Source organism: Haemaphysalis longicornis, unplaced genomic scaffold, assembly GCF_048455015.1.
Source record: "Haemaphysalis longicornis isolate Haplotype H1 unplaced genomic scaffold, Haemaphysalis longicornis Haplotype H1 scaffold_1, whole genome shotgun sequence".
NCBI lineage: Eukaryota > Metazoa > Arthropoda > Arachnida > Ixodida > Ixodidae > Haemaphysalis > Haemaphysalis longicornis.
The window spans coordinates 240,371,045-240,387,092 of NW_027526203.1; the positions used below are offsets into that span (position 1 = coordinate 240,371,045).

Sequence of the window (16,048 nt, forward strand, 5' to 3'; positions counted from 1 at the left end):
ATTCTTTTTTTTTTTTCATTTGAAGGTTTGGTTAGAGTTGGGCGCAATGCCCTATAATGATGGGAACTTCGCCAAACTAATAAAAAAACAGGGTAAGGCAATCTCTCGGCTTTGTATGCAGCTTTGCTTCATTCCATTGAGACACGTCCCCTTTTGTGCGTCGCACAACTCTGCAGGTCACGGAGCTCTGCCTGGACGGCCCGGGCAAGCCCAGCCCTGTTCCGGTTTCCGCTGTCTGCAATGAGATCCTTTCCCTGCAGCAGTACGCGCTCCTGCGGCACCACATGTCCACGAGGTGAGAATAGTTCTCACACGCAGTGTGTTGTTGTGGCGAAATACCAGATCTCATGGCTTAGCCAGAGTTGTCATCTCCTTTTCGCTGTCCTTAACTCTTTCAGTGCGGCGCCATAGGCCATCAGATGCCGGTGTCCGATGATTTCAAACGTCCCGCGAAAGCTAAAAACGGCGCCTGGTGGACAATTAACGCCATCTGGCGTATTTATTGACAACTCATTTTTCGATTTTATTATGTTTTGTTGATATTTCGCGTGCAGAGACCACGCCAAGAGTAAAATTTGAACCTGTGGTAGTGGCGAGTTGTGTGAAAATGGTGTCCGTCGGACACGGAGTTCGATGATTTCAAACGTCCCGCGAAAGCTAAAAACGGCGCCTGGTGGACAACTAATGCCATCTGGCGTATTTATTGACAACTCATTTTTCGATTTTATTATGTTTTGTTGATATTTTGCGTGCAGAGACCGTGCCAAGAGTGAAATTTGAACCCGCGGTAGTGGCGAGTTGTGTGAAAACGGCGTCCGCTGTATTTATAAACAAAACGGGCTTCCTATCTGACGACTGCGGCTTTACACATTGATGTAGGGTCTGGACAACATACGGTAGGGATATTTTGCCAAATGCGCCGCGTCATGTCGCGTTATCACCTTCATGATAGCCTGGTACTCGTGTCAGATTACCGCTACGGAGCGATGCGCGGCACTTCTCAAGAGCGCTGGATTTTTTTTTCTGGTTTTTTACCACTAAAGTGAAAAGGATTTTGTGTCAGAATACAAAAAAGTGTGCTTGGATGCATGACCGAATTACACTAGAGTGGCTTCGAGGAGTGGCACAGACGTCAGTTCCGCTAGGTTGACGGGCCCACAAAAATACAAAACTTGGTGTACAGTGTTGATATATACCGTATTTACTCGCGTAATCCTCGCACTCGCGTAATCCTCACACCCCTAATGTGAGCCACCAAAACTTGGATTTTTTGGTTCCTCGCATAATCCTCGCACCCCCAACTTTGCAGCGGCGAAAGTTGTCTGCTCGCGAAACCCGCATGGTGCACGCGCTCTCCAACGCGCGCCCTCCCCCGCTGCCTCTCCGTTCGGCGGAGAGCGCTGTGTATCCAAGGCCATCCAGGCGCCCTAACAACCTGCAAAGCTACTCCCTAACAGGCGCCCTAACACGCTACTCACACTGTCCTTGAGCCGGTTTCGCTTGTGCGCAACTAGACGGCGTTCGCGCAGCCCGCTGTCGTGTCGTCGTGTCGCCGTCGTGGTCCCGTCGTTGAGCAGCAGCAGAGTCACTCGCGTCAGTGGTGGATAGCTCGCTGCCATTTTGAGAATGTTTTGATCTCTTTGTTTTGTGCTTGGTGCCGCTTCGTAATGGGGAAGGACGCCAGCTACACTGTCGCTTTCAAACTGAAAGCAATAGAGTACGCGATAGAACACGGCAACCGCGCCGCAGGCAGGCACTTTGGCGTCACCGACTTCAACGTGCATTACTGGAGTAGGGCACGCACATGACGACGAGATAGGGCGCGCGCCAGAAAGCAAAGATGGCAATTTCATGATCGCTGATCGACCGGAGACTGTTTACATTGTAAATAATAAAATAAAAAGAAATAGCTGCTGTTGGCAACACTGAGCTTACATATACAAAAAACGACCACTACATGTAGCGTGACTGGCAGAAGGCAAATTGGCAACCGGTGCACCGGATTTTTTTCCCCCGCATAATTCTCGCACCCCTATCTTCACATTGACTTTTCCGAAAAAAAAGTGTGAGGATTATGCGAGTAAATACGGTATATTGAATCATAGCCAAGAAATGTAGAAACAATTTGTATATCTTAGAATTCCTAAAATTATTTTTACGTTGCGTGTATACATTCTTTGTCCATTTTTTTTCTGATTATTTGACTAATAAACTGTAAGTAATTGTACCTTTCACAAAACTGCTGTTATGTGTTTGTAAGAGAAATCTATGCGCTACAGTTACATGCATAGCAATGCTAAATGTGTCCACTAGCTCAAGAGAAAAAAATAGTTTTGTGGAAGCACTCAAAATCGGCCGTTCTTCCGCCGTAACGAAAGAGTTAATAAAGAAACATTTCGAAACATGAATCCTCTGCGTGACCCGCCGGGGTGGCTTAGTGGCTAAGGCATTGTGCGGCTGAGCCCAAGGATGTGGGTTTGATCTCGGCCTGTGGTGGCTGCTTTTGTGATGGAGGTGAAACGCAAAAATGCCCGTGTGTTGAGATTTCGGCGCACGTAAAAGATTGCGAGGTGGTTGAAATTAATTCGGAGCCCTCCATAGCTTTGGTGCATTACACCCTCCACAATCAGTCAAATGATCCTTTAACTCTTTCGTTACTGCGGGAAATTGATCAATTTTTAGGGGTCTAACAAAACATTTTTTCTGTGCTATACATATCGGTTAGGCACACATTGCAGTGACATAAAATGCAGATGATTCCACGCGCTTTCCAACGACACCAGTTTTAACAATGTTTTCATAAATAATGATTGCGAAAAAAATTATCAAATTCTAAATTTTCGTGCAGGCGTAGGAGAAAATAAAAAATAGGAAGTTGTGTATGATAAACCACCTGTAGTAGAAAAAATTTAGAATATAAGTTTTGTAGGCAAACAATTAAAAAACCCGTCCTAGAAAAAAAATTGACTTGCGCGGTACAATTTGTCAGATATAAAAGAAAGTGTTAGCACCAGGTCTTGCCCAGGTCTTGCGGTGAAGCCCAACCTCTATTTCAAATTTTGCTATTTTGGATGGTTCACTGGAAGAAATCTGGTGGTTTAACATCATTAAAGGCACCAATTAGTCTTCACATGATGTAAAAACATATTGTCAATGAATATGACCAGCACAATATTGAAGGCAAGCAAGCGATGCAAAAAAATCCGCTTGGAGTTGAAAACCAAACTCTGTGGTGGATGCTTGTTGACTTTCTGATCATCACTTATCAGTCAAAACTTCAATTTGCGGTTTATTATCATGTTCTGACTCGTTATGGTAGCCCTGCTTGCAGGAATAAGGTACAATGCGCCAGAATCGTGCCCAGCTAGCTTTCACGAAGCCGCCGTCGTGCTATGAAGTGAGTCCAGCACTACGAGCCTACTACATTGCACCGCTACCTAACCATTTCAAAAAGAAACAAATACAAGGCTGTTGGGGACTTTGTCAGAATAGACAGCTCTACTAAGAATGACTAGCCTTCCGGAAATACCCTCGGGACAAAAACGAAACTGCCCGGTGAGCAGCTGGCAGTGTTCAAGGCCGATTGGAAGCGTTCTCCTCGTCTGAACTAATATCTGCCGACTCGGTGTTATCTTTCGACTTTCAATTGTAGCTGTCATCGCAGAAGTAAGGCGTGGGTAAAATGGAAGCACGAGCGGCATGCTTGTTTCGTGGAACAGTAGCGGGCAACGAAGGCACCTCTGCAAATGAGCTTGTAGTTGGGTAACTGCGTAGTAGTGCCAAATATGAATTTCGCAACACAAAAACGAAACCGAAACTGTTGGAAACAGGCTGAAAATGCCACACACTTACTAGACATGCGGGGGACCATCAGAAATAAGCTTTGGTAGAATAAAGCGACCCTTTCTCCGAACCAAAGATCACTAGTGAATCGCTGGTGTCATTTTCAAGTAATTATCACCTCTCAACCCTGTCGAATTACAAAGCCAACAACATTATTTGGTACTTGACTGGCCAGGAGCATTTTGATTAAAAAAAAAATTATGGTAATGCAGCCGAACCATGAGCGGCATGCTTTTTTGCCAAGTGCAGCAGCCACGCCCCCTTCCTCAAAAACACACACACTTCAGCTTGCAAAAAACGCCGTCAAAAATCTCAATATCACCGGAGCGGAAAAATTTAAACTGATTCTAAAAGTGCAGTGCCTAGATAAACTACTGGCCGCATTAGGTGTTCGAGAAACGACTACAACATGTCGAAATAGGCAATATAAATCATCGATCATTGGTGAACGATTTGAATAGGCGTCGTAACGAAAGAGTTAAGTGACTTACTTCGGTTGCATATTGCTATGGATGAAGCTTACTGTGCATGTATGTCTTGAGACAGAAGTCTAACCCAGCTGTCTCATTTAACTCTTTCGCTACCGCCGGAAAATTGACTCATTTTAGGGCTCCAAGAAAACATTTTTTTTCCTGCTAAAAAATTGGTTAGGCACTAATTGCAGGAACACAAAATGCAGATTATTTAACGGCCTTTCCAATAACACCAGTTTTTTAAAGGTTTTATATATCATAGTTGTAAAAAAAAATATCAAAATCAAAATTTTTGTCAAGTTGTCGAAAAAAATGATAAAAAAGGAGTTGTATTTATCAAACCACCGGTAGCAGAAAAAATTAGAATACACATTTTGTAGGGAAACATTTGAAAAACACGCCCTAGAAAAAATGTCGACTTGCGCGGAACAGTTTGTCAGATATAAAAAAAAATGTTAGCATGCACGGTGCTCGTGTCATGCGGTGAAGCCCAACCTCCAATTCAAAATGCGCAATTTCGGGTGGTTTCCTGGAATAAACCTGGCGGTTTGTCATTATCAGAGGCACCAATTTGCCCCCACATAACGTAAAAACATCTTGTCAATGGCTGACTTTGCATTTACAGCGAGCATAATATTTGGGACTAGCACGCGATGCGGAAAAAAACATGCATGAAGTTGAAAACGGAACGCCGTGGCTGATGCTTGTTGTCGTTCACGGTTAGTTATCTCTCAAAACATAAAGCTGAGCTTTATTATCATCTTCTTACTCGCAATTGTAGCCTTGCTCGCAAAAATGAGGTACGATGAGCTAGAATCGTGCCCTGCGATCTTTGGCCGAGTAGCAGTTGCGCGATGAAAAAGATCAGCACAACGAGCCTCCTCTATTGCAGCGCCACCTAACATTTTTCAAATGAAACAGTACAAAAACTTATCGGAGACTCCGTCCGAGTAGACAGTTCAACTAAGCAGCAACATTAGACACCCGGATATACCCTCGCATGGAAACGAAACTGGAAGTCGAACAGCTGGCAGTGTAAGGCCGGTTTGAAGCGCTGTCCTCGGCGGAGCAGATATCTGGCGACTGGGTGTGATCTTTTGACTTGCATCTGAAGTTCTTATCGCAAAAATCGGGTTAGGGTGGGGTTAATCAGGAGCGCCGTGCTTTGTTCGAGGATCAGTCGCGGACGCTCCAGGCGCCATGGCAGGTAGCCTTGAAGTTGGGTAACTGCGTAGTAGCGCTAAATGTGAATTTCGCGATGCAGAAACGAAACCGAAACTGTTGTAAACTGTTTGCGAATGGTCCTGGGGTAAGTAGAACTACCACAGTACTTAGAACAACGTGCGCAAAGGCAATAAAACTGCCTAAAATCATAAAGTAGCTTGGCAACCAGGCACTGCTTGACATTTTCAGCCGATTTCTGGGATTATTGCTGTCAGAGCGCGAACCTGACGATTGAAAATCGTTTGCTAGTTCCCCATTCACGCCCTGATAGCAAAAAACAAGCACTGGTGCAGAGTAATTACGAGTTGCACGCATTCTTCGTTGGTAGCAGTGACGCGCGATGACCACGCCCCTTTTCCACACCCAGGTGATTCAAAAGCGTGTCAAAAATCTTGTTTCCGTAGCAAAAATGAAAACAAAACTGATTTTGAAAGGCCATTTTCGGATCTAACTCCGAACAGCTTTACTTGTTCGAGAAGCGCCTGGGACGCTATGAAAAGGCGCTCCCAAAAGTATCGATCAAATTGATCGATTTTGATAGGCGCGGTAGCGAAAGAGTTAAAGACGATAGTCTTTCTTGGGCTACTTAAACCTGGAAATTTTGGTCTGTCTGTGTGTCTGTCTGTCTGTGACTCGATTCAGCCACCCGGCCAAAGTAAAATAGACATTGCAGGGGTGAGACAGCTGCGCATATTGCGCAGATTTGATACAAATTTGTTTTCCTGCGCCAGGCGGCTCCAAAAGCTCGAAAATTGGTAAAATTGTGCCAAACTGCTCCAAAACAGTCTGAGAGCCAACGGCGCCTGTTTTTTTTTGGAAAAACTGTCATTTTGAGGGGGATGCGACTTATAGACCGGAAAATACGGTAGTGTTTGAAATGGGAAAGCTGGTGGGGTGCGACGACTGTCACCTCGCTTTGTGCAACTTTTGCCGTGGCTCTACACTTGTGCTTAAAGCCGAGTCTGGGATTACAAAAATAATAATTTCGGCATTCCCATGATAATAAAAATGCCTTACGATTGCTTAGTTTTTCAATTCTATATTTTCAACGGAACTCCATGCTATCTATACATAGAGCCTAAGAATTTAAAAATGGTTTGTAAAAAGGTAGTGCATTTGGTACCTCGTGATACTCTGGTAGAAAAACTTTATTAAAGGCCTGTTTCAGTGTTATATACGTTCAAAACCGATTAAAAAGTGCGCTTTCCCCCCCTCCCCCCTCCCGAGTTGCCAAAAAGTTGATTTTTTGGGCACCTAAGGTGACATAATAAATGTCGTTAACTGCTCCAAACCAAGGTTTTTCTGCTCCGAAATCGAGATTTCGCTGCTTCAAAAACTGCTCCCAAACTTTATTCCGCTGTCTCACCCCTGACATTGCACAATAGTCTTATATACTCACAGCCAAAGGTAAACGTCTAAGCCCGGTTTATATGTTCATACTTGTCAACTTTGTTGAACAAGAACAAGGCATTATGCAAATATAAGACAGGAAAATTGTACACAAGGAATATTTACAGTGTTCCTTTATTAAAAAATTCATGGATGCTTGGTTTTTCGATAGCAAATGATATTCTACATCTGCTGCAAAACACCGCCACCTCCTGGCGGCATATGAAAAATCACGTGGCAACAGCAATGAAAGGTTCCACTAGCTAGGTTCCACGTTCTGCTTGGAACGCACGTGGAGCACGGCCACGCGGTTCTATAAACATTGTAGTCGGCCGCCTCGATTCACACGCGTCTTTACCATACTGCAGCGCTGGCATCGAGGAACCCGACCTGTAGCAATGGAATGCGGTAAATTCAAATCGCCTTGAGCAAACCTTTAGTGTGTTTACCTTAGGATGAGCGCGACGGTACAGGAACAGCATGAGAGGTGAGCGGGAAAGCAAAGGGGGGCATTTCCTTGGCAAATGTCTACAAAGACTATCGTCTTTTGACGACATTTTCAACGAAAGGAGCACAGATGTGGCAAATATCACAAAAAGACTATATTTGTATAAGATCCCGAGGTAGTTGAAATTAATTTGGTCCATAGCTTTGGTGCGTTACACCCCCAACAATCAGTCAAATGATCCTTTAAGTGACTTACTTCCGTTGCATATTGCTATGGATGAAGCTTACTGTGTATGTATGTCTTGAGACACAAGTCTAACCCAGCTGTCTTATTATTTCTTTGCAGCTATTCTCTGACATCGTGTCAAATAACTCCCAGTATTGACGTAAGCAAATGTCGCCCGCTGGGAGGCTCAGCGGTATGGTTTGTCTACTGTAGGTTCTCTAAATGCTGAAGGCTGTTTTAAACCATTCATTCGCAATGTTTCTTTGAAGATGTGCAAAACAGATCTTTCAAATAGTCAAAGTTGTACTAAATAGAAGTTTGCAGTTTGGTATTTTTCATCTTGTTCCCAGAGAAGTCATCCACTACAGCTGCATGAGGCTGTTTTTCATTTAATGGCTTTCGGAAATTCATCACTAGTGTCACGTAGGTGTGGTGATCATTGCAACAAAAGTGATTAAATCAGTGATGCAACTAATCTAGTTTAGCCATGGCTTCATGCCGTACAATGTAGACATTTCAGAAAGTTTTGCTTTGCTCACATCGTGCAAATCAGTGTGGCTGTGTTTCAAGGGAAACCATAGTAACAGAGCTGCTTGTACAATGATACGAGCACATGAAAGGTGCTGAATACATAGTAGCTGTCGCTCCTTTTTTATTTTTGATATAGCAGTACTTCACCATGAAGGTGTTTGTACCCCTCTGTGGCATGCAAAAAGGAACAAGCCTTAAGAGTGAGGGGGGGGGGGGGGGGGGGGGGTTGCGTACTGTTAGGCTGTTTTCCGTACATCCTTCATCTGTGGCAAGCAAGCCCAACTTTACTTTGCCGACAGGGCTTTGCTGTGGGAATACTCGCTGTTTGGTGAAAGTTCCTCATTTGGAAAGCCCTGATCTATAGCTGGCACTGGGTACTCATACCGCTTTTACTGCAGCCTCAACTCAGTGCAGCCACTGTTGTGTCAAGTGGCACGAAACAAGATTGCCTGTGCCATCCTGATAAAAAAACCACAATTTTGTACCCAGGTGTGCCAAAAGTGGCCTGTGATGAGTCAGTAGTTTACAATTCTAAAGTCTCTTTTTCTTTACCTTCAAATGTTCAATAAAACCATTCATTATTTTATATGCTGTTCAATCAGGATTGCAGTATTCAAAAGTTTCTGAGCGTTCAGCACAAGTGAATAGAGAAGGTTAGGCTGCCCTGTTCCCACTGAAAAATGGTGCAGGTGGGAAGTGGGGTGGGAAACGCTGATGACCATTACGAGGAGTGCATTTATTAGATGAGCACGTTTCGAAGTGCTTGTTTGAGAGCCAGTGGTATGTACAATCTAACAGTGAGGGTGGTTAGTTTCGCATCATTGGTACAGTGCATGGCTGAGGAATGACAGTGAAAGTAACAGGACACTAAAAAAATAAGAGCCATAGCTACCTAGCAGCTATCAATGAGAAATTTGGAGGTCAACATCTCAGCACATTCACTCAATTTGAAATAAACGAGTTGCGGCAGGTTGTGCTAACAGGTTTGTCTTCTCCGTCCGAAGGATGGTCCGAAGTTAGTCTTCTCTTTTTTGTATTTTGTTCAGATGTTCTTGCACATCTCTAGCAAAGGCATTTCGGTGTTTTTAATAGCTCCACAATCTGCATTTCGGTTGCCCAAACTGCAGAGAAATTGACCTTTTGCTGCTCTGAAAGTTGCTCCCAGTCGCAGCTTGCGAGGGGCACCTCTGTACTTTAGTAGCAGGTGGTACGCTCATTTCTGTAGGATAGTCGAGGTGCTGGCTAGTTGGTCCAGCTTGGCACCAACTACCACAAGTGGCAAAGAATACATTGAAGTGCAGGAAGAAGCCAGACTCCCCAGTCACAGTGGCAAACTTTAAGGAAACAATGAAAAATGAAAAGGAAAAAATATAACTTTTGTTTTGAAAGAGCTGGAAAACAGATGAGAAATAAGTTTTGTGCTACATGTCAGCAGCGACATCATAAGGGAAATTTCTAGAGCACTGCTGTGGGTGGGTTAACTCCGTGTTAGCATTCAAATGGTGCTATCAAACTACAGGGATCACTAAAATTGCACCATTGCCTTTCTTGGCAGTGGCTATCACTGGCAATTGCCAATGGCCTGAACGAGTGCAAGTGATGTCATAGGGACAGGGCAAGAAAACGGCTGGTGAATTTCCACTGTGTCATCTGTTTTCCTTATTGTCTAGATTAATTGTTTGAAGTTCGCGTTAAAATTGGTGCATGGTTGTTTTGGGGGATGGAGCAGTCTTCTCAGCGAACCAAACTTGCGTTTTGTTTCCTTTGAACATTCCCAAGATATAGCGTCACTGTGTTGAGTGGATTTGAATTTAACTTTTGCAAAATCCAAAGTTCTTGTTTACAACTCTGCAAACCTCAATGAAATTCATTACATTTGGAAAGACCATGAGGACAGCACACAGCTTCACTTTGTTCGAAAGATAGGGGAAGCTCATGCCGCACTACAAGTTTGTTCAACGTGAAACAGTGCTGCCTTCACTGAGGTATTCTGATCTGATCTGATTGTGGGAATAAACGCGCCGATGCTACTCAGGCGATGAGGTGTGCTGTAGTGGAGGGCTCCGGATTAATTTTGACCACCTGGGGATCTTTAACGTGCACCGAAATCTCGTACACATGGGCGTTTTTGCTTTTCGCCTTTATCAGAAAAGTGGCTGCCGCTGCCGAGAATCAAACCCGTATCCTTGTGCCCAGCAGCACTTCACTAAGGTATTACTGTTTACAGGTGGGGATTTAAAATCACCTGCTTCATCTATCACCGTAAGATCACGGGCCAAAGGTTTTATGTTTTGGAGGAGCAGCCAAAACCAGCCAGTTGAGGACACTAGGTCATTATTGTTGTGTGGGAAGAGGAAGTAGGTAGGGGGTGTCAATCCTAGTGATACCTGGTGTGGACTTTTCACAGTGTAATAATGTGCACTCCTTAATAGCATAACTATGCGCTTTGTTCTTGTTTGAGGCCGTGAAACTGGCTGGAATTGGGCAACTTGTGCTCACCAAAACACTCAATGCTGCTGTGGGAAAACACGAGGCATGACCTTTATGTTACTTCGTCAGACTGCTACTAGAGTTACCCAGAGAAAGCATAGTGTCCTTGTTTCATTTGCCTTTGACTCTCGTTGAATTCGGGTACATTATTGCACTGTAACTGTTTTCAATGGGCTCATTTTGGCTGAATTGTGCCATTTTGAATTCTAACCACAAAGAGTTTGAACGGCAAGCCTGCAAAGCTATTTTAGTTTGCATTGCTTTAGTCGGCACCAGCCAACTGCGCAAGTTGTTAACCTTATATCGTCATAAATCAAGTGTGAGAAAGTAGCTAGTGAGTTGCCACTGTTTTCTCTGTTTTCCTTGTGATACAGCTTCATTTGATTGAAGTTTGCATAAAAAATTGGCACATGTGTCATATCAGAGGGGCAGCCTTTCAAACAAAGCGAGATTGTATGTTGTCTTTGTGGTGCAAACGAAAAGGTTGCAGTCTATTGTGGACTGGACGTTGTGCTGACTGTGCAGAAAGGTGGCCGTGTTTTTCTTGTGCCGATTGCCACTTGCCTGTGGCAGTGTAGAAATTGTGACTTGGCACAACCTGGCCCAATCAGCAAAGATGTCTGAGCTTGTGTTCATCATCAGTCGATGCAGTCCAGACCACCTTATCCTCGTTGTTGTGGCCTTGCTCTTTGCAGGGGCCTTCAGCCCGAGGATGATATCATGCTCGACCTGTGCGCTCCTGGAAGCAACACGGTGCGCTACCAGCTCTACGTGTGCGACCGGCCGAGGGTGACCACTGCGACCAAAAAGTTCGCCATCTTTGTCGTCCCTCAGGGCAGGTGAGTTTGCCCACTGTGACTTTGCACGCAATTTGCCCACTGTGCAAGGCGCAGTTGGAGCCTGTCACTGTTGTCACAAGCTTCTCCCCCTCGTTTCTTTTTAAACTAGAAATTTCCAAGTCGAAAGCTGTAAGTTCTGCATTGCGCAAAAACCCTCGAAAAAACTCATCCACTCCAAGTAGCAGCACTTGTTCTAGTCTTAACCCTTATACAAGCTTGTTTTATTCGAAAGATTTCATGTTCTTTAGTGCCCCCAGCGCTTGTCCGGAAGCAAATTATGCTTTATTCACTGCAAAATTAATCGATTTAAGCTAAAATTTTGATTCTTGGGCCAAAATGTGTTTTAAAAGAGCCATGAAGAGAAAATACAACTTCGTTTAATTTGAAAGAACTTGGATTCAGTATCTCACTCAGCTCCATTACAGCCACAAAAAATGTTTTTTTAACGAAAAAAAGCAAGAAGTATTTAAAAACTTTCAAATTTTGCGCCACAGTGACGTCTTATGAGCAAGAATGACGTCATACGGGCCAACAATAAAATATAATTTTCAGTGCGTTAACTGCACGTTAGCATTCAAGTGATGCGGTCAAATGGAACTAGAGGCCCCATTACAGACGTCCAGTCATGTGTCGTCGCGACAGGTCAGTTAGGCGGCCGCCAATCGCACAAACAAGGTTCCATGACGTCATAGAAAAGTTGCGGAAAATTCGCTAGGGGGTCGCGACTGTTCCACATGTTTTCTTTAATATCTCCGTTATTTGTTCGAAGATTGCTATGACATTGGTATCATTGTTATCGGGACTAAGCAGTCTTTCTAATAAACCCAACTTGTATTTTGTCTTCATGGCTCCTTTAACGACGTTTGCAATTGCACCGTAAGAACAGGTCTTTCAGCTAAACTTGGTGTGGAGTGGAGACTTGCATACTGTTAGTCAACCTAGATAGCGCCACCACACCACAGCAAGCCATTTTCTGCCTTTGGTTTGTTTGTAACAGTATTTAAACCTGGCTTGTTTTTGTTCATGGAGAAAATAATCGTTTCATGGAACCTGGTGCTCGCTCGACAAATATTGTCACGTAAGACACCATCGCTTGTGTCAATCGACCAGTGTCGTCTGAGATAACCCCAAAGCCCCGCAGTGTTGTGCATCTAAGCGAAGCGTAGTGCACGTACTACCAACAGCAGTACACATTGGTACTTCTATCCCCTTATGTTTACGTGTGCTTTCGTAAGTTCCACTGTTTGTCCCACCCTTCTTACTGCTATAAAAAGAATGGGCCCTAAATTTAAGCGCAACTAGCTCGTTTGGCAAGCTTATAAGTTCTGCCTAATTTGTGTTTGCTGTTTCCGGCCTTCACCAATCGCGGAGCAGGCTAGTATGACATACCTGCCAACTCTTCCGAATTTTCCGTGAAATGTACGAATTTTGATGCGTCATATGATTTTACGAATCGGGCCTGAAATTTTTTGAATTTTAGAAAAGAAATGGGACCATCTATTTAAACGACACTGTGGTACCTGCCCCGCCACGAGAAAGCAATACGTAGTGCAGGGGTGAGACAGCTGCGCATATTGCGCAGTTTTGATACAAATTTGTTTTCCTGCGCCGGGCTGCTCCAAAAGCTTGATTTTCGCAAAAATTGCGCCAAACTGCTCCAAAACAGTCTGAGAGCGAAGAATTTTAACACTCCCGTCAGTTTGAGTGGGGAAAAATGCTTACTGACGGCATAATTTTCCAGCGCCCCCAGGGTGATGTTGTTTGTAAAGGTTTTATTGATTGCTCATATTTGTCCCCGAGATAGTTTTTTCGAAAGTCACAATGTCGGGTTGCACACGTTATATTCTGTGAGTTTTTAAACTTTTTCCCATCGAAAACCATTGCAAAGTCCTGTAGAAAAAATACCTATGTGTACTGAGGCGACAAACTACTTGTGCAAGTTGATGAAAAAACGACTATCTTTGGAGCGCTGTATTTCCGGAACGACATCACTGGGCGCTGCCAGCTTGGTGTGGTGAAGATTGGAAAACATGGCCGCCGGGAAAAACAGTTGCTCGTGTTTCAGGCAGAGTGCTCTTCGCTGATTTCTACCGTTGTTTTGGTTATGGGGGTGGCTGGGTTTACATTTTGTCATTTGATCTGTTGTGGGAAGTTGCGCGACAGTTCATCCTAAAACAGCGTGGGGCCCGTGAATTCGCCGTGTTTCGGCTTTGAGTGTGAGGAGCGGTGCGTGCTTAAAGTGAAATTTCGGAGTCGTTGCAGTGTTATAAAACGCCGAGTTATTACTGCCTTTGACAGCAAGCGGCGGGAATGGGACGATCGACACTGCAGAAGTGGCGGTGCAGGCTACATCGTCGCAAAATGTTCAACCAGTGTCCGATAACGGGACGGGCTCTTATTGCACGCTAGTAATAAAGGTTAATCTATCTGAAGTGAAATTTAATTCCAAAAGGGAGGTGGCTAAACATACCAACTTTACCCAAATTACGATCGTTGTGAACGTGCACCTTGGTAATTGAAATTGGGGGGCGCTGGTAGGGTGGGACGACTGTCACCTCGCTGTGCGCAACAAAATCCTCCCTGTTCTGTGGCGCAACTTTTGCCGTGGCTCTACACTTGTGCCTAAAGCCCAGTCTGGGAATACACGAATAATAATTTAGGCATTGGCATGATAGTAAAAATGCCTTACAATTGTTCAGTTTTTCAATTCGATATTCTTAACGGCGCTCCACGCTGTCCATGCATAGAGCCTAAGTATTTAAAAATTGATGTTGATGTTGTTTGATTGTATACGGTTTAACGCGCCGACGCAACGCAGGCAATGAGGCGCGCCGTAGTGGAGGGCTCCGGATTATTTTTGACCACCTGGGGATCTTTAATGTGCGCCAAAATCTCGGTACATACGGGCGTTGCTGCAGCCGGGAATCGAACCCGCGACCTTGTGCTCAGCAGCGCAACGCCTTAGCCACTGAGCCACCGCGGCGGGTAGAATTTAAAAATGGTTGGTAAAGATGTAGTGCAGTTCGTACCTTTTGATACTCTGGTAGAAAAACTCTATCGAAAGACTGTTTCAGTGTTGCGTACGTTCAAAACCGATTAGAAAGTGCACTTCCCCCCCCTCCCTGAGTTGCCAAAATTTTTATCTTTTAGGCTCCTAAGGTGACGTAAATAATGTCATCATTCTGCTCCAAATCAAGGTTCTTCTGCTCCAAAATCGAGATTTCGCTGCTCCAAAAATTGCTCCCAAATCTGGTTCGGCTGTCTCACCCCTGGTAGTGTTGTTATCACCATCTGCGAAGCTGCAATTTCTGTCGTCTTTTTGGGGTGGGCTACGCATCCATATCCAGAACTCGCTGCTGCCTCGGCAAGCCTGCTTATAGCATGTTGTTCACGGGCCGGTTACGAATTCCGTGTTCGTGGCGCTCTTTGTATGACTGCCGCGTCCTGTGCAGTAAGACCCGTGGTACGACCGCGGTAGTGGCTTCGCAGTGCAATGGCAGGCTCGAAGCCGCGAAAGCACTACCAAGTGTTCTCGAAGCCGTACATATCCGAATTTGCTGCCCTTCCCAATGGAGTTGCTGCTCATTACTCAACACTGACGGTTTTCACGTATGGTTCTGAAAACGTGAGAACGTGTGTGAGGTAATGTGAATCCTTTTAGACTTAAAAATTAAAGTGTGCTGCCCGCCACTTCCCCCGGTCTGCAGATATTCCGAATTTCCATGTCACCAGGTTGGCAGGTATGGTATGATATCGAAGGTTCTGTCGTGGGAAATGAGCTAGTGGGTCGCATGGCCATTTCCTTTTTTCCTAATTATACAGCTTATTGGAGCGAAGTTTACGTTAAAAGGGGTGTCAGCCTGATTCTAACGAGTCAATCTTTTGAATGAACCAAACTTGCATTTTGTCTTCATGGTCCCTTTAAAGGCAGAAAAGTGACCGATTTTGGGTGCTTCTGCAAAAAAAAAAAAAAAAAAATCTTGAGAAACTGGACACATTTACCATTGTTATACATGAAATCGTAGCTTATAGTGTGCCCTTTCATATGCATAGCAGCGGTTTTGTGAGAGGTACACTTATTTAGAATTGCCAAATAAACAGAAAAAAAAAGGCAAAAAAAGTATAAACACAATAGAAATAGGTGATTGTAGTAAGCCAGAAAGTTATTTTAGGAAATGTGAAATATACAAGTTGTTCCTATGTTCCTTAGCTATCATTCAATATATACAATCCTGTACACCATGTTCTGGATTTTTGAAGGGCCGTTAAGAAGAGACGTGGGTCTTGAAATGAACTTTTTTATTAATTGGTCTATGATAATGAAAATTACTCTGCATATGTGTTTTGTTTTCCTCATTTCAAATATGTAATTAGTTTTCATGTGGCTTAAGTGTTTTTTGAGTCACAAAGAAAATACTGGAGCCTAATTAAGTAATTTCTTACGGGCCGTTAAGGGGGTTTTCATTCAAAATTTTTTAAAATAAATGGTATGGATGTGTAGCTTAAGACCTTTTATGCATGCTGAAGCTATTTATATTCCTGTAAAGATAGTTGATTGGATGGAATTAGTCTAATTATGCCAAGTA

At 44.0% G+C, this 16,048-nt stretch overlaps 1 protein-coding gene across 1 annotated transcript in view; it reads left to right on the forward strand.

The window, feature by feature from the left end:
* Positions 1-16,048, forward strand: part of LOC144143161 (eEF1A lysine and N-terminal methyltransferase-like) — a 124,070-nt gene that overhangs the window by 11,114 nt on the left and 96,908 nt on the right. Inside the window, exons 5-6 of the mRNA XM_077674966.1 lie at positions 177-295; positions 11,319-11,462. Of these exons, the coding sequence (XP_077531092.1) occupies positions 177-295; positions 11,319-11,462 (263 nt within the window). The remainder of the gene's footprint in view (positions 1-176; positions 296-11,318; positions 11,463-16,048) is intronic.